Below are 23,877 nucleotides of genomic sequence, written 5' to 3' on the forward strand. Positions count from 1 at the left end.
AAACAAAAGCAGAAAACAATGGATTTAGTTCCAGATCTCTATACTGGGGTGAATGTATGAAATTTTGCTGCAATCTGTCCATCAATTGTTCTTTTTGCATTCTTTACATAGGGGGCTTGGGGCCACTTTTCAGTATGAGTTCTTTAATTCAGCCTAGCAGATTATGGCACCAGTTTCAGGATCTGTCACTTCTAGGGTCATAGTTCATATTGTGCCATGACGAAGTCATTCTTTCATTTGTTATACAACATATCTTAATTGATCACATACCTTTTGGAAAGTACCTCAGTGCCTTCTCATGATGGGAACTGGACTAATAGGCTCATCACATAGCCCATTATACCGGTGTATGACATGTACCCATTGGTGCAGGTCTTTTACTGTAGCAGTTTCTGCATAGTGTTAATTCAGCATATGTGACCACCTTTAAGATGCTGCTGGCCTTTGTTTTTGGATATAACACAATTAGAGGGAGAGAGAGAGGATTCTTAACAATAATGTGTTAGGTTATATCTCCCAAGATAATATTTAATACTGTTGTACCTGGCTCAATATAACTGATTCTCTGGCAACCCCACAACACACAGGATGGATAACCCAGTATTAAGGGTCTTCTCTAAAAAGGCCTTTGGCCCCCACTTACTGAAGCAACATTCTTTTTCTGAGCCCCTCCTCACTGTGGTAACATCTAGTTTCACACATGCCTTCCGCTCAAGCTCTTTTTGAGGAAGAGACAACTATGTGCCTGTACTCAAAGAGGAGGATCATATTAAAAAGTTCTCTGGTATTGGAAGATAACTTAATTAATTTGTATTATTGTCTCCATAGCATGATTAAAACATGTGTGCAAGAATGGCTGTTCATTGCAGACCTCCAGCCTGTTTCGTCAACATGTTCCTGCCTTCAGTGAAAGCTTATTCAGTCTGGTGCATTTGCCTGGACGGAGAAAAATGGCTCCCTTGTTATCCCTGAAGGAGAAAGAGAGCCAAGGCGTACAGCTTGCCTGGTCTACTGACCTGTTAAAGATTTGGCACATTTAACATTGGATAATAGTGTCAGGTTTATGTCATGGCGCAATGGGACACATACTTATATCATCCGTTTCATGTATTTGACTTTAAACATGTGAGTGCACCCGTGGTCACTGCACAACCACCATACATAGCCTACTACCAAGGGACGCATTGTCTATTGCGTCAACATCAAGTCCTCACCAGTCTTGGCCATGTATAGCTGTAAACAGTGTTTTGATTGGTTTGATTCAGAACATAAAATGTAATCAGAGACTTTTTAATGTGACCCATGTATCATTCTCAAACGAGCCATTCACTCACATGTATGACATCCTATATGTATCCATTCTCGCCCCTTCCAGAACTAATCTTGATGTCCACAAATCACTGGTCCAGCTGAACCGTAGAGGGAAGGGTTAAAGCATTGGTATTATGTTGCCTTTAATCGTTGTGTCCAGTACCTGCCCCCTCATGTCACATAAATGTGGGTATGCGATGTGTAATGTCCTTGTGTCACATCCGTCCTCCCAGTCATATTCCAAAGCCATCTTTAAAAGGTGGAACTACTTAAACAAAAGATGGAAATGTTTATTTTGGCTATTTTTATGAATGTGTCTGTACCAATTCTACCAGTGTCGTTGGTTCTATACATCTTTTCACATTTTCAAAATGATTCCATGTTGAAATCATTCCCGTGTTTGGTTATTAGATGTAATCCTATCTTGTATTAGCCAACTAAAAATCCACTTGAGGCAATATGTTTGACACTGCTTATTTAATGTTGGGGGACGATGGAGAATATACTTGTAGATTGCAGAAAACCTAGCAATTCTAAAAGACAAGAGAAATTACACTTTCTAAGCTTAAAATATTGCTAGCTACCCTTTCAAAGCGCAAGTAATTTGCTGACTGTCTTCCTTGCAGGCTGTGCTTGAAACTATTCGCAATCTAATGAACACCGACTGTGTGGTGCCGGACTGGCTTCATGACATCATTCTCGGCTACGGGGACCCAGGCAGCGCACACTACTCCAAGATGCCCAATCAGATTAGCAGCCTGGATTTCAATGACACTTTCTTGAATATAGACCACCTTAAAGCTTCCTTCCCAGGCTGGACAATCAAAGTAACTGTGGATGACCCAGCTCTTCAGAAGCCACCCTTCAGGTAAAGCCAATGATTTAAAATCTGATTTGGAAACAAAATATTTTTTTATTTTTAAATTTTTTATTTTTATGCATTTATTTTTTATTGCAAGCAAAATCAGATACATATTTCATACTGAAAAGGTATACATAGTAAAAGAAACAACATAAAAAAGGAGTACATTACAGTTCAACAGATGCTCGTATCGAAAAAGAAGCAAAAGTAATCTGTTTAGTAAATATTAAACAAAGACTGCTAAGTTCCCAGTTCTGCCTGTATCCAATGATGAACTGGAGCCCAAATTCCCCCCCCCCCCTCTAGTCTTTTAACACGTTTTTTCACAGCATAGATTGCCTGTTCTAGATTATACTTCGCTAAAAGCCGGGCCCTCCAAGTATGAAATTGCAGCGGTTCTGGGCTAAAACATTCCTGAGTAACACAGGCACGGTAAACAGACATATATATATAAATAGCAGCTTTTTTTTGTCTTCAGGAATGTTGTCAGAGGATGTACCTAACAAAACCATCTCTGCTCTAAGGGTAATATTACATCCAAGGAATAAAGACAAAAAAGTATGTATCTGGGTAAGTACTGATGAGAGCAGCGGACAAAAAAAGAACATATGAGTTGCATCCGCTGCTTCTAGCGAACATCTCTTACAAGCGGTACCTGAAGATGCTCCCCATTTAGAGATTTTTTCGGGGGTATGATATAAATCATAGAGAACCATGTAGTGCTGAGTGCGAGATCTACCCGTCAGTAAAATTGAGTTAGCCATCATAATGGAATCTTCTATCAGCACATTTGTCACCCTGAGTTTTCCTGCCCATCGGTCTTGTACTAAAGATAGGTCATCTGAATAAAATGAAATCAAAAGTTGTAGAAGAAGCCTATCTTTCTTTTCGTGTATAAAGATTCAATCAAAGATATTGTCTGGAGCCCTAAACGTTGTTCTAAAGATAAAGTGTTAAAATAGCTGTGTAGTTGAAAATATTTGAAGTAATCCATAGTTGAAATGTTGAACTTTGCCTGAAGAGTCTGAAAAGAGATCATTTCATCATTATGCCATACGTCATTGATACAATTGATTCCTTGTTTGCTCCATTTTAACATAATATGATCTCTAAATATAATAGGCAATATATGCTTGGATGACAGGGGGGTATATCGCAAAATTTGTGGAATCCCTAGATGTCGCTTAATAACCTTCCATGATCGGTATGCTGCTGTTACAATCTTAAATTTAATTTTCTTGAAGTAGCTTGGTTCAATATTTTTTAAGAAGGAGCCACGAGCTTCTGCCCCTAACGAAAATTCATAGATGGAGGGTAAATGTGCTTTGTGAATTGGAGCTTAATACCAATAATTAAAGGATTAATGAACTGCAAAATTGATGCTAGGTAGTAAAATAAAAAATGCGGTGTGCTCCATCCTCCTCTATCCTTAGGGAGAGTCAGCTTTTTAAAAGCTCTACGGTGACGTTTGTTTCCCCATAATAATCTTCCCGCCATTCTCTCCAATTGTTTAAAAAATTCTATTGGAAACTCAAGAGGTATGGTTCGGAAAAGATATAGAAATCTCGGAACTATTAACATTTTTAATACATTATTTCTGCCATGTAATGACAGATGTAAGTGGTTAATCCGTTCCAGGGTAGTATTTGCTTTCTTAAGAATGGGGATGAAATTAAGTTTGGGAATATCGAAATTGGGTTTGTAATCTTAATTCCTAAGTATGTTGCAGTGGATACTATGTTGAGGTGTGTAGGTGGATTTTGACCAACAAATAGAATTTGAGTTTTTGAGGAATTTAGTTTCTAGCCCGAAAAAGCACCGAACTCTTCCGCTATCTCTTCAATCTTTGGGATTGCCATTACGATATCTGTGGTAGTCACTACCACATCATCAGCATATGCCAATACTCTATAAGGAGTCCATGCAACCTCCACCGGATTTATAGCTTCCTCTTGATTAAGTTTATTAAGTTATATGTCAATATATATAGAAAATAGTAGTGGAGATGATGGGCACCCTTGCCGAGTACCCCGAAAGATGGAAAATGGACTAGAGTTACAGGACCCAATTTTAATACATGACGATGGTGATGAATATAAAGCTTTCAGAACCTTTATCATTTTTGGTCCAAAGCCTTTCAGAGCCAAGACATCCCATAAGTAAGGCCATGCCACCCTGTCGAATGCCTTCTCGGCATCCAACAGGGTGATTCCAATAGGTGTGTTAGTTGCTTGAGCCCAGTCCATCATAGCAATTATTCTTCGGACATGGTCCGCAGTGTCCCTGTTAGGGATGAACCCGTGTTGCCATCGTGAAACAATAGAGGATATCACTGTTGACATACGGGTGGCAAGTATTTTTGAAAAGACCTTGCTATCAGCATTTATTAAAGAGATCGGTCTAAAGCACGCCGGATTAAGGGGAGGCTTATCCTTTTTAAGAAAAGCCATCAATGTGGATTGACTCCACGATGCTGGTGGAGACCCTCTCTGAGCTTCCTGGAATGTAAGCAGTAAGTCTTTTTTCATAACATTTCTGAACATCCTAAAAAATTCAAGAGGGATGCCATCAGGGCCCATAGCTTTTCCCATAGCCAGAAAGAGCAAAGCTGATTCAATTTCCTCTCATTTAATGTTATTTTCGAGGGAATCTGATTGTAAATCGTTCAATTTTGTGATATTATTTTCTCCAATAAAATTTAACAACATATCCGGAGAGTATGTCACATTATCATTTTTATACAATTGGGAATAAAATTGCCGGAATACCTCGAGAATTTGATCTGGGTCATTATGAACCTGACCTACCTCATCTTGTATCGCATTAATGGAATTTAAGATTTCTTTCTCTCTGGTTCTTTTTGCTAGTATCTTTCCGGAATTTGCTCCCATATCGTAGATCCGAGATCTAAATGTCGCAAGTTGTTCCGCTAATTTAGCTGCGAATGTTTCATAGACCCTAGCCTTATGTATATCTAGTGTAGTTTTAATTTGTTCAGTATCTTAATGTTTAGAAATAACTATAGCAAGTTTTTCCTCCCATACTCGTACTAGGTTCAAATTCTGCTCTATTTTCTCTTTGATAATTTTTTGTTTCTTAATTGAATAAGAAAGTGTTTCGCCCCGGACCCCCGCTTTAAAAGCATCCCAAACTATCTGAGTAGATGTACTACTTCTATTAAAGAGAAAAAAGTCTTTAATCCATCTACTCATTGTTTCTAGATATGATGGATCTTCAAGTAATTTCCGATCAAATGACCAGGATCTTAAAGTTGAGGAAGAGCCAGTCACTGTCGGAACTATTTTGAATAGTATGTTATTTATTAGTCCGCTATTCACAAAAAAATAATCTATACATACAAATTTCTGATGGGGATTAGAACAAAAAGTAAACCCAGGTGAGGAAGGGTTTTTTACGTATCCCACATCTTTTAGACCATATTCTGTTGTTAAACCTTTAACAGCATTGTAAGTCTTTTTTTTTTAAACCTGGGTATGTACCATCACTAGATATGTCTATACCCCTGCCAGATGCATGTTCAGATCTCCACAAAAAATAACCGAGGACGGCCAGTCCGCTAATTCTAGGCTTAGATAGTCTATAATCTCGGGGTCATCTGAGTTTGGCGCATAGACTGAGCAAATTGTCCATAACTTAGCATTTATTTCAAGCTCGATTATTACCCATCTTCCATACTGATCGACCTTTGTGCGTTTTAAGCGTCCTCGTCCATGTCTCATAAGAATTGCCACACCCTTTGTGGTGGTACCTTGTTTAGTACAAGCTAATAATTGCAGACCCAAATCTTTAAACATATTTCTATCACTCCACCTAATATGTGTTTCTTGAAGACACACTATATCTATATTCATGCTCTGTATAATCTGGTTACAAATCCCCCTTTTTTTCTGTTATTTATTCCACAAACATTCCAAGAGCAAATTCGGAGTTTACCCATCATCAGTAATTATATAGTTTGCTTTTCTGTCCACCTTCGTACATCCATGCTGTTTAGTACATTGGTTATTTATATACAAACTCAAATTTCTATTCTCATCCCTTTAAAACAAAAAAATAAAAAGCGTTGATGGAGCACCAATCAAATAACTTATCAATATTTTACTGTTTTTGCTTGCACCCGCCACCCACCCTGGTGAACCCCCCTCGCCCCCTCCGCCCACCTCTCCCCCTTCCCCTTGACCCCAACCCATCTCGGGCATAAGGACTAGTAGTCCCTAGTATGGATGATGTGAGAAGCATCTGGTGTCTCACTGCCCCCTCCTTCCTTTATTAAACTCTTGCTATTCACCCACTATAACTCCATTTTTAGGTTTCGCCTCGCCGAAGATGCGCTCTGCGCATCTTTTCGGCACAGGCGAAATCCTGTTGAGAACTGTAAGGTGGCTTTGTTCGGCCCTCGTCCTTGATTGGCTGGCTCCGTAAACGGAGCCTTGCCATTGGACGAGGGGCCTGTCCGTCAATGCCGGACCAGACACGGGGGCGTTCCCGACATTCTTTGGCTTTTGCCGACGTCACGGGACGCCGGGAACGCCCCCGTGTCTGGTCCGGCATTGCCGGCACTACTGCGTCTCTTCTCCTCCGTCGCCGGCCTCCAGTCTCCTCCTCCCCGATTGCATTGCCCCGTGACTGGCCGGCCGGCCAATCCTAGCGCGGCCGGCCGGAAGTGCCCGCCCCCCGCAGCCCGGGGAAGAAGGAGAGGAAGACGGTAAGCACTATGGCGGCGCCCGCGGGGAGAGCGGAGAAGTGCCTCTCCAACCTGCCGCTCTGTCTGGGCTGCCCAGCCTGTCGCTGCTTGCTCCCGTCCCCGTTCCCGTGTGCTGTCCTTAGGCAGTTCCAGGGGCACACAGACGGAGCCAGCTGCATTGACATCTCCCATGATGGCATGAAGCTGTGGACGGGCGGCCTGGACAACACCGTCCGGTCTTGGGATCTGCGGGAGGGACGGCAGCTGCAGCAGCATGACTTCTCCTCTCAGGTACCAGCCTTGCTTGAGCCATGGCTAGCTTTGTTTAACAATAAGTATGTTCTTGCTAGCCCTCCCCTCTTTCCCATCTGTTCTACATAAAAAAAAAGTACTGTTATTTCCTGCCTGTTTTCGCAGGAATATTTATTTTCAAAACCCCACACACCTCTTGATTCTCATTGAATGCAATAGATGTTAAAGTCCTCCCTTTCCAAAGTCTTTCCTGATGTCCATCGCTCATTCTTTAGCTCCTGGTTCTGAGACTAGTACTAAAAAGCTAGTTCTTGGTCACTGTCCCCTCCAGGCCTGATGGTATCCGTAAGACTGCCTTTCTCACTACCTTTCTACCCCTGAAGCTTATCCTGAGGTCTGGCGCCTTGCTGATGTTGGTACCTACCTTCCTATTGTTGCCTAGTAGTTACTACCCCCGTAGTCTTGAATGTGGTTCCCTGACTATGCGCCCGTTTACTGTTGTGCCAGTCCAAAGGCCCTTCTTCTTGTTGACTATGTGTAGAAAGCAGTATAATTTTGGAGACCAAGATCTGAATACAGTGTTGTTCCTGCCGCAACACATTACCTGTACAAAAACACTTTTTGCTGCCCGCACGTGAGACCAGACCGATCTGTTCATACCTAGGTGATCGATGCCTCCATCAGAGAAGTGTTAGAGGGGCACAAAGGAACATGGAACTATTGCAGTGGCTACGATTCACAAGCAGTTGTAGGAAATTGCATGCTTGTAGCATGTCTGGCTATAGATACACAGGCACTGTGTATTCCTGTCACCTAGTATTGGGCTTGCATTTTAGCATATTGTTTTTCTTTGAAAAAGTCTTTCGAATCACAGTACATGCTGTGACTCCTTCCTTGGTAGACAATCCACATTGGTAGCAACTCTGTTAGATTTTTTTTTCTTCACCATAGTGCTCGGACGTACCCCAAGAGGGTTTCACGTTTTGTTGGGTCCATACTGTTAGAATTAGACACTAACAAAGAACCCATCTGGAACTTCCGTTGCATTCTTCAAACATCTACCAAGGACAGACCTCCAAATTTCCAGTACCTGTATGCTAGGACCCTGCTCCTTTCAAGGTTCGCATGCCATCATTAAGCTTCAACACCGGAAAACGCAGAGAGCAAGGGGCTGATGAACAGAATCTCTCACAAAGCTGCCCCTGGTGCCAATCCAAGTTCCAGTGGTCAGACCATCAAAAGTTTGTATCTTGTGACTTTCTGGCGACCACATCGACTCCTTTTGCAAGTCCTGTTACTCCTTCCACTCCAAGAAATCTTTACGGTACCAAAGTGAGAGGCTTCATGCGCACTGCAAAAGGCACCAGCAGTCGCCCCTATCTATAAATTGAGGAAAATACTGGACAGAAAATTAAAGGCATTTGTGTGAAACTGAGGTACATCTGTCTTCCTCTGTAATTTCCTCATTGAGTCATTATGCACATTTGATAATGAGCAGTCATCTCTGGTGGCTATATTCATCTTCATGTTCAATACGTATACTCCGCGGATCAAGAAATCTGATCAGTGTAAAAGGTGATTTTACATTATGAGGATTGCTTAAACTAAAGGAACAAACCTGTATACTGCTAAGGATGTGTTTAACATTCGCTTTGAGGAAGCACTGAAAAAGGATGCCACGTAACAAGGCTGTTTTTTTTCTTTTAAACTCCTCAATTCGTGGGTGCATTTGTCCCTCTGAATATATATTATTTCTGATTTACAGATAGACTAATATAAACCATTAGAAGGCAAATAAAACTGACCATGGGATATAACTTTCAGCCTTTTGAATGTGTAGCCATCAATGTAATAGTAGCCATTACATCACTCAAGTGCATCAGTGAGCTGCAAGCGCTTACCTTTCGTGAACCTTAACTCAGGTTCATAGGGATAGGGTTGTTCCCTGAACCAGCCCTAAGTTTCTCCCCAAGGTGGCATCTCTTTTCCACTTCAATCAGACCATACATCTTCCAGTCTTCTTTCTACAACCAGACTCAGGAGCTAAAAGAACCATGCTTGTAGTGATGTTGTAGTACAATAACCCAGACACACGCCTTTAAACTGCAGCACAACCCTCTTTAATTACCATCTGCTCTAGCAATCTTTCCTTTTGCAACAGGAAGTACACAACTTAATGTAAGCCCGAAACTGCTGTCATTCTTTCCTAAATCTGCTGTAATTTTTTTTCTGAGTAACATGCAATGCTGCTTTCATGGAAGAAACGCTGTTCGCTTCGGAGCGAACAGATCTGGGTGCAGCGTTTGTTTAATATTACCCCAGTCACCCAGCCATGATAGTAAGGACTGCATATTCGTCCTAATTGTAGACTTTGTTGTGCCCATGGAAGGCATGCGTATTTATTCTGGGATTTAACATTGCATTGTAAAGTTTCTTATTTGATCAGTTCTGGTGTATATTCTGGGTTAAAACTTTGGCTGGGTCATTTTGGTGTGCTCAAAATTTGATTGCTTCCCAGGAGTGATTCTCGGATTTTAGATTTGGTGCGTGGATGCTTAGAGTGGGTAGAACAAGGTGTGTGGCTGGTCTCGGTGAGGGCTGCTACGCCTACGTCTTAGGTGTGGAGAGTTGGTGTGCGAATGCGCAGCGTGGAGGCCCACTCTGCAGGGGAGCTCAGGGTGACTGGTTTTACAGGGATGAACTGGGGCAGGGGTGAGACCCTCCAGGTCTTTGTTTGAGATGCTCATTCTATTTCTCTTTCATCCAGTCCAGTCTTGTTCTTTGCATTCTCGGGCTTATAATGAGAAAATCAGTTACAAGACCCAGAATACAAATAAAATAACTTAGTTAAAATGAACCACTTACACGAGGCAGAAGGGACCTTGAGCGATCTGGTTTTGCAGATTGCTGCTCTGTTTGGTGCAAGGTAGGTAAGGGGAGCAGAATCTTGGCAGTTCGACAGGAGTGTCAGGGAGGACACTGGAAGGAGGAAGGTCTTTGGATGACTCGGCAGAAAACTTTAGCATGACCATGTGAAACCATTCCATAGGAATGTCATTCATTTAATTGAGTTTTGTGCAAAGTGCACTTGTTACACAGTGCATCAGTGTATATCGAACCATCCTTTGTAATGGTTTCTACAAGGCATGACACGCTTGTTAATTCTGCTGTGGTCTCCTCTCAGGCTGCCTCTATCCTGTGCCCACCAGGGGCACTGGACTCGGGCTATGTTTTAAGACCAGGCTAATTTTTTATGTTTTAAGACAAGGTTAATATCCCCGCCATGGTCTTTTATTTACTCTGTTCCCCAAAGAAGACTCCTCCAAGGAAGACAGCCAAAAATTCTGCCTGTTGTTTGAGCCTTCCTGTGCACAGCTGTGCAAAGCATCTTTAGGAAAGAGGTGATCCGTGGTCCTGATGGGGCTCAATTTTTGAGGTTGACGGAAGGCACCTGGGGGCTGAGTAGGAGCCAGCATGAAATATTATTTACAGCGCTTAATGTTGCACTTTTTGCCACCAATAGGCGCTGTACATAACAGGTGTTACTATCACCCGTTTGCATGATGGTTGGGGTATCGACCTCGGAAGGATGAAACGGGGAGTTCGCCTTTCCTTGATTCTAACTGCTACAGGTTAATCAGAGAGCGAGTAAAGAGATCACATATTGTACACAAGATACACACCTGAAGTAAAGAGGTTTAACGCAGCCCGTTTGTAGTATGGGAAAATCAACTGGAAACCAAAGTAGAGAGATAAAACTTTGACGGGAGTTTTAGAAACACGTTTCTGAAGCAGACGGTTCTGTGTATGTATGCAGGAGAGAGATGCGTTAATGTAATTTAGCACATTGAACCCGCACAGACATTATGGTAATGCAGGTGTTTTTTGGCAGACATTGGTGTAGGGCCACGCTGTAACAAAGGCTGGGTGGAGGGTTCCAAATGCCAACCTTCCTTGGGGGGGATGTTTTGTGTGCCTTAGGTCACCCCTTGGTGATCCGGGCTCAGAGAGTGCGGCCTGGCTTTGTGCGTGCTGGCCGGGGTGTCGCGTAAATGGCGGCAGGTGCTGGTGGGCTGCCATGGTTGGCTGACCTCCTGAGTCACTGCCAGCCCATTGGCCACACGGAGAGCCATTTATTTCCTCACAAGTGACAGATGTGCTTGTGCCTCCGTGTGCCCCTGTTGCCTGCTTGTGCCTCAGTGTGCCCCTGTTGCCTGCTTGTGCGTCCGTGTGCCCCTGTTGCCTGCTTGTGCCTCAGTGTGCCCCTGTTGCCTGCTTGTGCCATGTGGGTGTGTGTGGAGGGCTCTGTGTGGCTGTGTGTGTGGGGAGGTTTGTGTGGCTGTGTGTGTGGGGAGCTTTGTGTGGCTGTGTGTGTGGGGAGCTTTGTGCGGCTGTGTGTGTGGGGAGCTTTGTGCGGCTGTGTGTGTGGGGAGCTTTGTGTGGCTGTGTGTGTGGGGGGGGCTCTGTGTGTCATTTGCGAGAGATAAAGCTAGTGGCATTGTAAATGACAATGCCATTTATTTATGTTAAAAAATACATAAATAAAAATAATGTCAAGAGCAATGCCAATAGCTCTAACTTTAACAAAGGCGAAACCATTGCATTGTAAATGCTTGTTTTAATACCTGGTCAAGAAAAGTTGTCTTATTTTAGTCAGCAAGTAATTAGATAGTTAATTAGATGCCCATGTGTCAATAAGACTGTATGTATAAGACAAAAATCATAATTAGTTTCAACAATCTTTGGTATCTTAATAACCCTTCTGTGCCTCTCATAAAGCGTAAGGAGGAGAAAAAAGTACCAGTATTCTTTTACAGCAATTGCATTCAAAAGTAGGCCAAAAGCTCTTTAGCTGCCCCCTCCGAGGTCAAAAAGTACGATTTCTCTTTGAAGATTATTTTAAGTTTAGAAGGGTTCAAGTGAAAGGCCTGAGCGCCTTTAGCCTGGAAGGCAGGTATTAACTGTCGAAACTGCCAGCGTTTTTCCACTGTGGCATGACAATAGTTAGGCCGAACGAAGAATTCCACACCTCTCCCCCTTCTTTTCCGATCTGGCCTAGCCAGGTCATAGAGAGCCTCTTTTGCCAGAAAGTTGTTTAGACATATCAAGATTGGCCTAGGTTTTGAATTAGTATCCTGTGTGGTGTTTTTTTGAAATGGGAATCGGTGTGCACGTTGAATTTCCAAATCCCATTTCCATTGCACAAGCTCTGGGAAGGCTTCCAAAAAAGATCAATTACATATTGTCTTATGTTACCGCCTTCGTTTCCCTCAGGAACACCCAGAATTCGACTGTTATTTCTACGTGATCTGTTCTCCAAGTCCACCAGTTTCCAATTTATCTCGTCACTCAACCCTACCAATGATGACATTTGTGTTTGTTGACTTATCACAGTATCTTCTATCGCTGAGATTCTCCCCTCAGCCACTCTTGCAGACGTCTCACTACAAGGTTGTTTTGAAGCCGTCGAATAGCACCTTGCGTCGGAGATTTTCTGCCCTTGTCTCTTCCTGATGCTGGATCATGAGCTGACAAAGTGTATCAACGTAGCACCAGTTGATTGGGATTGTGTGCTATCCTTGGTCTGCGGATCCTGTGGTACAGCCATACTTGGGACATTGGGGAGAGTATCTTCATGTGCTGTGAGTACTGTAAAGTCTTTAGCACTGCATTCCAATCTACGTTGAGGGGCATCTTCATCCTCATCCTCAACCTGATCTTCATCTTCCTCTTCACCCTCCTCCTGTCCCATTGAACCAAGCGATCCGTGTTGTGATCCCAGACTCTTACCACTCATATCATCTCTCCATCCGCCATCTGCCTCAAGGATTTCAGATTCTAGATCCACCGACAAGTCAGTCATAGAGTAAAAATTACCCGCAGAGTCTAGTGATTCAACATCTTCCACAACTAGTAGAGATTCTGGTACATCCTGTGCTGGTTCTGATTGTGCCTTATGGGTTAGATCTCCAGATGTCTGAAGGGTTTCCAAAATAATCGGGCGTGGAGGCATTGGGTTTTGACTCTCTTTTGACCCATCTTTACCATTGCCAGTGTCTATATTCCGCCCAGTGTCACTAGGTATCTTTAACCTCTCACTTACAAATGAGGCTGTTTTCCCAGTGTTACCATTCAAGCGAGTATTTCCCGGTTCTGGTGTTTTATCATTTTTTTTTGGTGCAAACATGTCCGGAATCTTGGGAATAGCTCCCAGCCTACAACTCCCAGAATCCCCCACTATCAAGCGGGTGTTGCCATTAGTAGTAATTTCCGCTGGAGCTACTTGAGCTACTGGAGCTGTTGTGAGACCAGGCAAAGAGACAAAATCAGACTTAAGAATTACCTGCTGAGGGTTCTGGAGATTATCCTGCGGTATAGTGTTACCAGCATTACCGCTGTTCTGCGCATTCTGAGCACTCTGGGCGTTTTGAACAGTCTGAGCACCTTCCTGTGCTGCCGTGGTTGCCCTCGTTTTCGGCTTATTTTGTGGTTTAGGAGCCGCTGTCGCAGGATTCTTTGGTGCCATTACACCAATGGTGTCTCCCTTACGTCGTTCCTGTGTTCGAGAGCGTCTGCCAGAAGCACCGGATTGCTGCGAGTTAAGATTGTCCGCGAAGCTGACCCCCGCTCCAGTCCGTGGTTCCGCTTTCGCCCTTAGGCGCGGGAGAGATGGATGCCGCCACGTAGGTTGCAGCGACCGGCGGAACCAATACCAAAGATCCAGCCGCATCCCGGGGAAAGAAAACCGGTGAGATTTTTTAAAGTTTTGAAGATTCAGAGTAACGCGTCTCCTCCTATTGTACTGTTCGCCGCTAAGACATCAGGTTTTTTCCGGACTGTAAAAGGGTTGGAAGGCTTAAGGCAGCAAGACCGCTAGCGATGCTGCTCACTCGGACGCCGATGCGTCCGCCATCTTGCCCGACACTGATGTGTTTCTTAGTGAAACAAAATATTTGTATTGACATTTTTAACCATGCTCCATATTTTGCTAATTTCAATTACTTTTTTTCTTCTTTAGTTCCCTCAGTCCTTTCAAAAGTACCTTATTATTACTCATCAAACTGCTTCTTTTGATGCACATGGCAGCTTTCAAAGTGTTTCCTTTTTAGAGCTGGCTGCAGACAGGTTTAGCTCGTTGCAGTTTCTATTACATGTACATCAAAGGTGCAAAGATATATGCTAATGGTTGCTAGAGAGGGATGCTCTTTTTTGATTTTTTAAACAGATTTTATTGTTGATCATACAAATAATATACATAATATCAAATAGTATAGACACAGTTGAATGTCAACGTACATATTAAACATACGAACAACCCGTGGCCATTCTATACAGTGGTATTTACATTTGCGACATGCTCAGCTGGAAGGTGCGATACATGTCATACATTGGACAGTTGTAGTGCATCAGTCTGATGGAACAGAGCCAGTCAGTGTGTTGTGCTCTTTCGTACGTAAATATTGCAACAGGGGTTCCCAAATGTCTTTGGGCCGAGAGGTGGCCTGGAGCTCTTCAGCAATATAGCGTTAAGGTGTCACGACAATATAACATGTCTTTTAACCACAGCTCTGATGTAGGGCTACATTTGCTGTCCCATACCATAGTCACCCTCCTTTTGGCTAATAGTAACGCAATTTTCACAAGTCTACTTAGATTGTCCTTTAGAAATAGAGAGGGATGCTCTACGGTTCAGAATGTTAATCTTGAGTTGAAAGCATCATGTCTGATAGAGATTGAATATGGCACCATTGGGATTTGCCTCCGTGTTTCCTTGGTTCTTATGTCTGGGAAGAGTGTTTGCTGCTATTTGTGACTTGATGAATTGTATATATTGCAGGTCTCTTTATGATCATGCTGTGTGGAAGGCTGTAGAATTACAGACTAGAAAAACCCTGTAGATTGTTATGGTTTTATGGCGCTTTGTACAAAACTGTGCCTTGCAGCCTCTGAAAATGTCACTGGGTTGTTGTTCTTCTTTTGACTCACCAGCAGTCTTACCATCAGATGGTCTGGTCTACGCCTGAACATGACGCTGAATAGACAACAGACCAACGCCAATCCAAAACAAGCATTTGCAATGCACTAGGTCTCGCAATACTAAAAGTTTGAGCTATTGGAGTTGCAAATAATAATGCAACGTCAATCGCTCAAACCTTCAGTAATGCGAGTCCTATTGCATTGCAAATGCTTGTTTTATTTTTCTTGCAACTTTTTGGTGCTGTCTAGCCTTCATAAACTTATAAGCTTCAGGGGCACTGTATATCTTTCCTCCTAAAAATTATGTTTCAGCAAAGAACATATGACTACAATGTAACAAGTTATCTGCTTACCAAAGGCCTTGGTAAGTGTCATTCCTTATTTTTATGGGCTGCTGATCATCTGAGGAAGTTTCTTTTTTGCTCCTTCCAGGCGAGTGCCCGTGAGAAAGTGCCCAGATGCAATCTGCAAGGAAAATGCTAACTTAGAAGAACATTATTTAAAGTATGACGAATGATACCTTGTAAAAATGTCACTTGTGGGCAAGGAAATATTTCTGGATATAAATGTTGGGCTTGACTCAGGGATAATCTACAAGCAGGGCACGCTCCCGTAACCACTTCCAGAGGTGCTTGCAAGGGGCCCGCAGGTCAGGTATTTGGCTACACAGTAATGGGGAACACATAATGGTGCCATCTGAACTCCTTGATGGGTACAGTATTGAATCAATAAATGGCAGAAACCAAGGATAAAAACAAACACTTTTCGTTCTCGCTCACCAAGTATGCAATTTCTCCACACTCCAGCCTGGTTACAGACCCGATCTTTACCCACACAGCAGGTTATCAAAAATAATAGTTTCCAAAGACATTCAGACATAGACCGATTGTATGTGCATCAAATGTAATTTTCTCAAATAGTGTGCCAATTAAAAAAAAACTTTACTCACCAGAATCATGCTAAATCAAGAGACACATAGCAATAGCACTCGTAAACAAGCAAGGATAAAGGCAGCATAGACTGTCTTCTGGAGGCGGCGGGGCTTTAGCTATGGTTGGTGGGAGGGAGAAACAGACACGAGGGCGGCATAGCTAGATTAATCAGACAGGGTGGGTGAAAGTGTGTGGTCATTGCAGGAAGGGGAGACCTCTAAGCTTGGCTTAGGTCCTAAATGCAGTCTTTTTATACACAACGGTTTTCTGTAAAAAGCAACAAAAATAATGATTCCTCTAAAAGAGTAGATCTATTAAATTCACAACTTAAAATGCAAAATTAATATTTCTCATTCCTTTTTATAATACTGTACTGCTTAATTCTGCTAATAGTCAGTTTAGCAGAGGAGCCATTTCTTTATTATGTAGGAAAAGCAAATACACATGTTTTGTTTTTAATAAACCTATATCACATAGGAGCTTGCAATGCCTGTATGAAAGCCAGACGCTAATTTCATTATTACAGTAGAGTTCTGATTTCTCTAGTCACTTGTAATGAGAAAATTCTGTAGCTGCTGAACTGTAATAAATAGTTATATTTGATTTGTGACATGGAAAGATCACAGAACATGATTACAGCTGAAGTTTAAACAGTGAAAATGAGAACTGGCTTTTGATGCATCTCAAACAACAAAAGAAGAGAGGTCTGGTCAAGCACAAAGCTACCAGAAATATGGAGCAAAGAGATAAGAGGGTAATTTTGATCACAGTCACTCTATTTGAGTAGGAAAGCCCTCACACACCGACCTGGTCAGTGTCATGCTTCATCATCGGGCCCCACCGAAGAGACCGAGTGTCTCTTCGGTGTGCTGCGACGCCAGAAAGACTGCGGAGCTGGTCGTGTGGGGAGGACGTGTTGTGGAAATTATAAAATTAAAAGTGACTAACAGGGTATCAAAAAAACTTTTAATGAGTGATCCCTAAGACACGTGTAAGTGGTATATGTGTCTGAATTTAAGGGCCAAGGTTGTTAGGATTTTGGTTAAATTCAGCTAAATACCACGAGTTTTAAAATTAATCATTCAACATGTTTCTGCCTTACTTGTGGTATATATTCACCATGGCATTCTTCAGGACTATACCCCGGCGGTATGGACACTCTAATAGTCCACCCTAACCTGGGGACGTGAAAGTGAAAAAGGAAAAGTGAAAAAAGTGCTTAAAAATTAGAAGAGCAATTGCTCATTCCAAAAAAGCCCCAATTTCAGGGGTGTATCAGCACCTGTAAGAGAAAATACACAGACAAACAGATATGGACATACATACGATTAGTATATGCCAGCGTAGACTTATCATAGTGCTCCTAAGATGGTGGCAAACCTTTGTGTGCACACAATAACTGATATCTTATGCACCATCCAAGTAGCCCTTGGGGATATTGTACATGCTAAGAGGTGGAGTGCTAAAGGTGGTTAAAAACTACTATTGTAGTGAGGGAGATGCATCTCATCTGGTTTTCTAACATGAACGGTGATCAGCAGAAAGGGAATTTATGTTAACAAGTTAAGTTTTTGAACGCCATAGGTCATTTCAGGAAAGTTGCAATCTCTGCATGTTTCTACACATTCTGAGCTACTGTATTTTTTGATTTACCGACTAACTGCATTTTCATATGCTTAATTTTGCTCTAATTCTACTTTTATTCTTCATTGCAAATATACTATCTCCTTTATATGGAGAAGCAAGACACCGAGAAATTAAGTGGTTTGCAGGAAGGATGATGATGTGACAATGTATTATAAAGAATCAAATGCTCTGATATATGTTAAACATACTTTGCATGTCTCCTTGTAGGTCCATAACCTTCCAAAGGTGTAGGAAAGTGCCTCTTTTTAACATGGTCACCCCCACTTTTTGCCACTGGTACCAATGTTTTTCAACTGATTGCACTGTGTTGCTGCTAACCAGGCCCCAGTGCTATTTCCCTAAAATGGTTTAATTTTACCTCAATTGGCTCACACTTTACCAACCCTGTAAGTCCCTAGTAAGTTGTTTCCCTGGGCATGGGTACTAAAGAATGCCCTAAGGGCCGCAGCATGTTTATGTCACCCTTAGGGACCAGCCATCCAAATTGCAGGCTGCGTGTCATGGTGCAAACCATGAGTGAAAACACGACGTAGCACACTCACTGTGTGCCATGCCAAAGTCACTGCATGTGATATATGTAAGTCACCCCTACAGCAGGCCTTTTAGCCCTAAGGCAATGTGCATTATATGATTTCTGAGGTCATAGCTGCATGAGCAGCTATGCCCCCATGCTGTCTAGTTCAATTACTAGATGGTACAAGTGAACAGGGAGGCCATATTAATGATATGCAATAGGCACTGGTCATTACAAGTTCTCCCAGCTACATGATGGCTTTACTGAAACCCATGGTGTTTCATCCCAAACAGCTTGACATAAAAAACCTGTACTGTTGTTAGTACTAGATTGATTATGACATGCACCCAGAGGCACCTTAGAGGTGCCCTCTGTAAAACCTACCAGTATTTATTGTGCTGGCTGACTGGTATCGCCTAGCCGGCCAACATAGACAGGTTTCGGACCCCTTGCAGGTGAGAATGCTCAGGAGGAGGATGTTAATACCTCCTCGTAAAACACTTGTGCACCCGGACACCCCAGGGAAGGTTAACTTGAACTCTTGGTCCTTTATTGGACCTTGGCCCCTACTTACCTTAAGTCCAGAAGAGGAGTCCTCTAAGTCTGGAAGTGTACCTATACAGTTGTTTCACCCATCGGATAACATTACTCAGTTCGAGGTTCATGCTTTAAATCTGACATTTGTCATTTTCTACTGTTTTTACAGTGACATTTTATAACAACTTAAGTACTTACCGGATTCCGATAATCTTGGTGTCTATAATTGTATAAAAATATTATTGATTTTGTAAATTGGGCTAGAGTTTCTTCTTGAGTGCGTGTCTCATTTATTGACTCTTTGTGCACAACAAATGCTTAACACTACACTCTGATAAGCCTAAACTGCTCGCTGACACTACTACCGAAGAGAGCATTTATGATTATTATTTTAAATCATGTAAGCCAATAAGGGTCGTCTGGACTTTCTACATAGTATATCTCATTTTGGTACACTACAAAAAAGCCAGCTTCCTACACTCAGCATTTGGCCTGGTTCCTTTATTTGGCCAATGAACTCCTTGGTGACTTGAAATGGGTTTTTAATGTATGGTAGGTGATACTTTATCCCATATTTTTCTTTTCTTCCTATAAGTAAATCTTTTAAGTTTCAAGATGTGAATTGTTAGCAACAAGCAATACACAGTCTATAGCATCAAATATAACACAAGTCATCTGGGAAAAAAACGTTCTTTATTAATAAGCCTGGTTGTGCTTCTCCTGACTAATGCATATTATTCGTAAGCACAAAGTTTACAAAATGATTTCTTACTGCAAACTTCTAATATATATATAGGACAAAACAAATGTTACATGTCCAAATGCTGTGTAGGATAAAATATTCACCTAAATTATTCTTGTTAAAGGAGCATGCATTGGCAATAAATATGTAAAAAAGGAAACATGTCTTTCTTTGTCACAAATGAGATGGATGGCAAATGATTAAATTAACAGCTATATTTTTGTGATGTGTGAACATTTTTTAAATTGGGAGCCTGTTATCTGGTGCCTGAAAGATGGGGTTCAGACACAGTGGTTTCAATGACATCATCTTTACAAACTTTACGAGTAATGCTATTCACCTGCTGATTATCAGAAATGAGATAGAGAATGTGGTTTTAATAAGGTGCTCTTTTACCTTTCGCAGAGGCACACCATTAATTATGCTAATTTAATATTTGTGAATATATTAAACTTGCAGTCACATAAATTCAACTAGTCCTTTTTCATAAGTGAAAGGCAGCCGGAGGCAAACAAATAGTAAAATAAACAGGAGCCCAAGGACAGGGCAGCCTGAACAAAGAGGGTGACAATGACCTTTCCCTAATGAGGTCCGCTGAGCAATGGGCCAGGTCAAGAGGCAAAAACGGCAAGCAGCTTGACTAGGCATGCAAAGTCAAGGTGCATAGTAGTGTCTTAGGAGACTGCATTTCAGTCGAGCAGGTGAGGTTGTGGACCACTAAGCAGCAGGGTCTAGGTAAAATAAACTGTGTTCTCTGATTTTGCCTCTATAACATCAGCATTTCCTATATTGCTGTTATCTGCAAATAATTTATGAGGTAGCGCTGTTTATGGCATTTACTTAAAATTTTGAGCTCCATATGTACTGTCATGCGCATGTTGCCACCTAAGTCTTCTAGCCTTTTCTCCAGTAACCAGACAAACTGAGAACACAAGCACTTCGTCTCCACACACACTGTCCCTATTTGGGCTTCTAAGCAACAGGTTAGTGGTCTAGTGGACCTGATGTATACCTACTGACTTCATAACACCTCAGGACCCATTGGCAGCAGTAAAAGGGTGGATGTTCGCATATTTCCTCTTGGTTCATCTAAGATTGAGGTGCGACATACAGCAATTTTCTATAGAGGTCCTCTGTTGGTCAGCAAGTATCGCATGCAACATAGCCCATTTGGATTAGTTTAGAAGCAGTCTCTTACAGTTTGGCAACTTTGCCTTCTAGTATATTTTCTTCCTTGAAGGTACTCTTAAGATTATTGGCTTTAATTACACATTCCTCTAATCACTGCTTACAACTCTCTGCATGACAATGGAGTCTTCACTTACTTTCAGTTACATAAGAACATAAGGGCAAGGGTGCTTTTTAGCTTAAAACGCAATCCTGTTTCTCACTTTAGCTGACAATGAGTAACATTTTAAGTTATAACAATTGTGCACAAAGTCATTCACTAGTGGTCCTCTGCCTTCCTGCTTTCCTTTCCAAATTTAAATTTACTTAGTACTTGCCTGCAATATCTTTGAAATCAGATCATTTATACCAGTTAGCGGGACTGGAAGAATGGAGAATGAATGACATGGCTTTTTCAAATGCAGCAGCACATTTTTGGAATACTCTTCATACGCATCTTTGCTCAGAGCCAAAATCTACTAACAATCCGGAAATCCTTAGATCCAGATTATACACCAACTATTTCCTCTATCAGTTGATGTGGGTGTTCGTTGGCCTTCTGTCAGCACCATAAAACTTTGGTGAAAATGCACTTAATACCTTTAACAAAACATTGACTTAACATTGCTGTACCATTTCTCAAGTGGACGATCCGATCCTGTTTAAAGTTTCCCAAGCTTTCCCACCCACCCACTTTACTTTACTTGCTTCAGTGCTGTGGAGGGCTTCTTTTTCTGTGTTTGAGTGCCATAGCTTTGTGGCTGCACTGCTGTCTTTGGTAACACGCAGTCTTGCTTTTTTAGAGTAATGCTCGAAGCTTTTCAAAGTAGAATGGATGCCAGGTAAAAGTGACCCAATAGTGAAATGAATATTTAACAGCAAGCTGTGCAATTATAATATGTTTAGATATATTTCGCTGATTAATCACACCTTCAGAGGAATATTTTGAGGGGAAATTACGAATTGAATCTACTTGTTTATTTTGCTCTTTAGGATAACTTTCCCAGTCAGAACTGGGAAAGGGAAGAAACGGAAGGAAGAAGAAGAAGAAGGAAGCAGTGATGAAGTTGGCATACTCCTTGTAGAACCACATGTCATCCCAAATCGAGGTCCATACCCCTATAATCAGCCAAAACGGTATGACTGCGCTAGTTGTAGATACAACTAAGAAACAATGTTAATGTGGAGAAAACCGTTGATAGCTTCGTTGTGTAAATTAAACCAATGCACTTTGTAAACATTCTTTGAGCAAACGGCTGTTTGTCGAAAGAGAACACTTTCTAGTTTACAAAAATTATGGAAGACTTTCACAAAGTACTTTGGTAGTGGGTTACCTCATTTTAGAAGGTGTGTTAGATGAGCTACACAAATGCTTTTTTTTTTTGCTTGTATAAGGAGACAAACACTCCAACTCGTATAAGGAGACAATCCCTTGTGTTTTTCCAAGTAACATCTGCCCAGTGAAACGTGTTGAAAAAGAAGTGAACCAGGCTAGGTCTTAGATGTTCAGGACGGTGGGTTCTGTCCTAATTTTGCACAACCAAGACTGGAGGTCGCTCAGCAGATTCTTTGCAACCAGATATGTTGGACGCCTAGCAAAGGTTATGAACTAGTATTAGTTGTTTTCCATTAGAGGTCTCTTCATTGACTGTATAAACGTTAGAATATCGTTGTTTGTACAAGTTTGAGAAACAGGAAACCATTATAAGGTCTGGAAAATTCATAAACCAAACCGGCTTAAAAAGGTAACATTGCCTTTTTAAAAAATCTAAGAGAAAAAAGTAGTACAGACTAACGGGACAATGTAGTCCAGTAATATCGAAGCCCAGGACATCCAAGCTGTGAATTGACTGTACAAAGAAAATTAACTTTTAACTACGCTCATGCGAGCAGCAGATTAGGATCCATTGCATGCTTTCGCAGTGAAAGGAGTTACCATAGTTGATAACAACAAGATGTTAACGCTTGGTGTGTGAACATTGTTTATCGGAATACTATAGAATATAAGCACAGGTGCGGAGACTTGAACTGTTAGGCTAGGGAAGCCTTGTACATTTCATAGTTCATAAACCTGATCTTACTATACGTTGTAGAGTACACCTGATACATTGATTAGAGGTGCACCCCTAGGACAGCAGCAGAAGAGATGTTATTTGCAGTCTTTTAGGAGTGTGATAGAACACTGTGTGATGAAAAGCTGTCCTATAGCTCAGTCAAGAGAGTGAGAATGGAATGCAAGGGTATGGTTTGAGAGTGTTCATGTTAAGATTCCTTCTGCCCCTATCAGTACCAATATGAAAGGTTATAATTTCATCACTAGTCTGGAAATCTAAATTGAATGGATTTTTGTCACTGAAGGGCATGTGCTCCTCAGTCTGAAACTGCTCCGATCGGTTCTTTCATTTGAATTGAAATGTCACCTGTCCTCAGTCTATGCCTACTATGGTGTCCATTGCAGTGGCGAGATTTTTCTTCATAGGCCGGTCCCTATTTGCTTAGGCTGTGGAGCTTTTGTGAAGCTTCACCTTAGATGTTGAGGAACTGGATTTTGAATCTGAAATTGTGATGTAGTGGCACTATAATGATGGTGAATCATGTCTTCGTGTCCCTGAGCAGCAAATTCCGAGTTGTCGGAGGAACCTCTTTTTCAGAGGGTGCCTCACGGCTTATCTAGTTGCTGGTGAGGTTCTTGACATTAAATGCTGGTGATGACTGTTTCTTGCAAGACCCTACAGGGTGTCCGTTTGAGTTCTATCCAGTTTTGTAGCCTTTTTTGCCCCTTTTGATGCAAAGAAAATGGTCCCTCAGATAGAAGGTTATTTTATTTTTCAGAGTAGGAGTTTTCTTTCTGACCTTTATTCTTTTGCCATTTACTGGCGTAGATCATACACATCCTCATAAATATATCGTTGTAAGAGTTCTTAACAACACAGAAAACCCACTAGTTAGCGAAGTGTTGCATCGGTTGAAATGGCAGATGAAGAATGATGCACCTCTATTAGTAAACAAAGGAAAACAAAAATAAACATTGGAAGAGAACAATTTCATACCGGATAGCTCAACATATGAGTGAAGCCAAATGCAGTCCGATAATAAAAAAAGAGACCATGAAAAAGGCAAAATAATGGACAGCTTACCTAAGGGGTTCTTTCTGTACAGAGTGGAAAAAGGACCTGTCCTATCTAGTATTGCTTAATAATTCTGGGGAAGCAAAGCCTCTAGATCCCGTAA

At 41.7% G+C, this 23,877-nt stretch overlaps 1 protein-coding gene across 1 annotated transcript in view; it reads left to right on the forward strand.

The window, feature by feature from the left end:
* Nucleotides 1–23,877, forward strand: part of AQR (aquarius intron-binding spliceosomal factor) — a 451,150-nt gene that overhangs the window by 227,001 nt on the left and 200,272 nt on the right. Inside the window, exons 20-21 of the mRNA XM_086937130.1 lie at nucleotides 1,938–2,179; nucleotides 21,640–21,783. Of these exons, the coding sequence (XP_086793256.1) occupies nucleotides 1,938–2,179; nucleotides 21,640–21,783 (386 nt within the window). The remainder of the gene's footprint in view (nucleotides 1–1,937; nucleotides 2,180–21,639; nucleotides 21,784–23,877) is intronic.

The sequence above is a fragment of the Lissotriton vulgaris genome, chromosome 9 (assembly GCF_964263255.1).
Source record: "Lissotriton vulgaris chromosome 9, aLisVul1.2, whole genome shotgun sequence".
Taxonomy (NCBI): Eukaryota; Metazoa; Chordata; class Amphibia; order Caudata; family Salamandridae; genus Lissotriton; species Lissotriton vulgaris.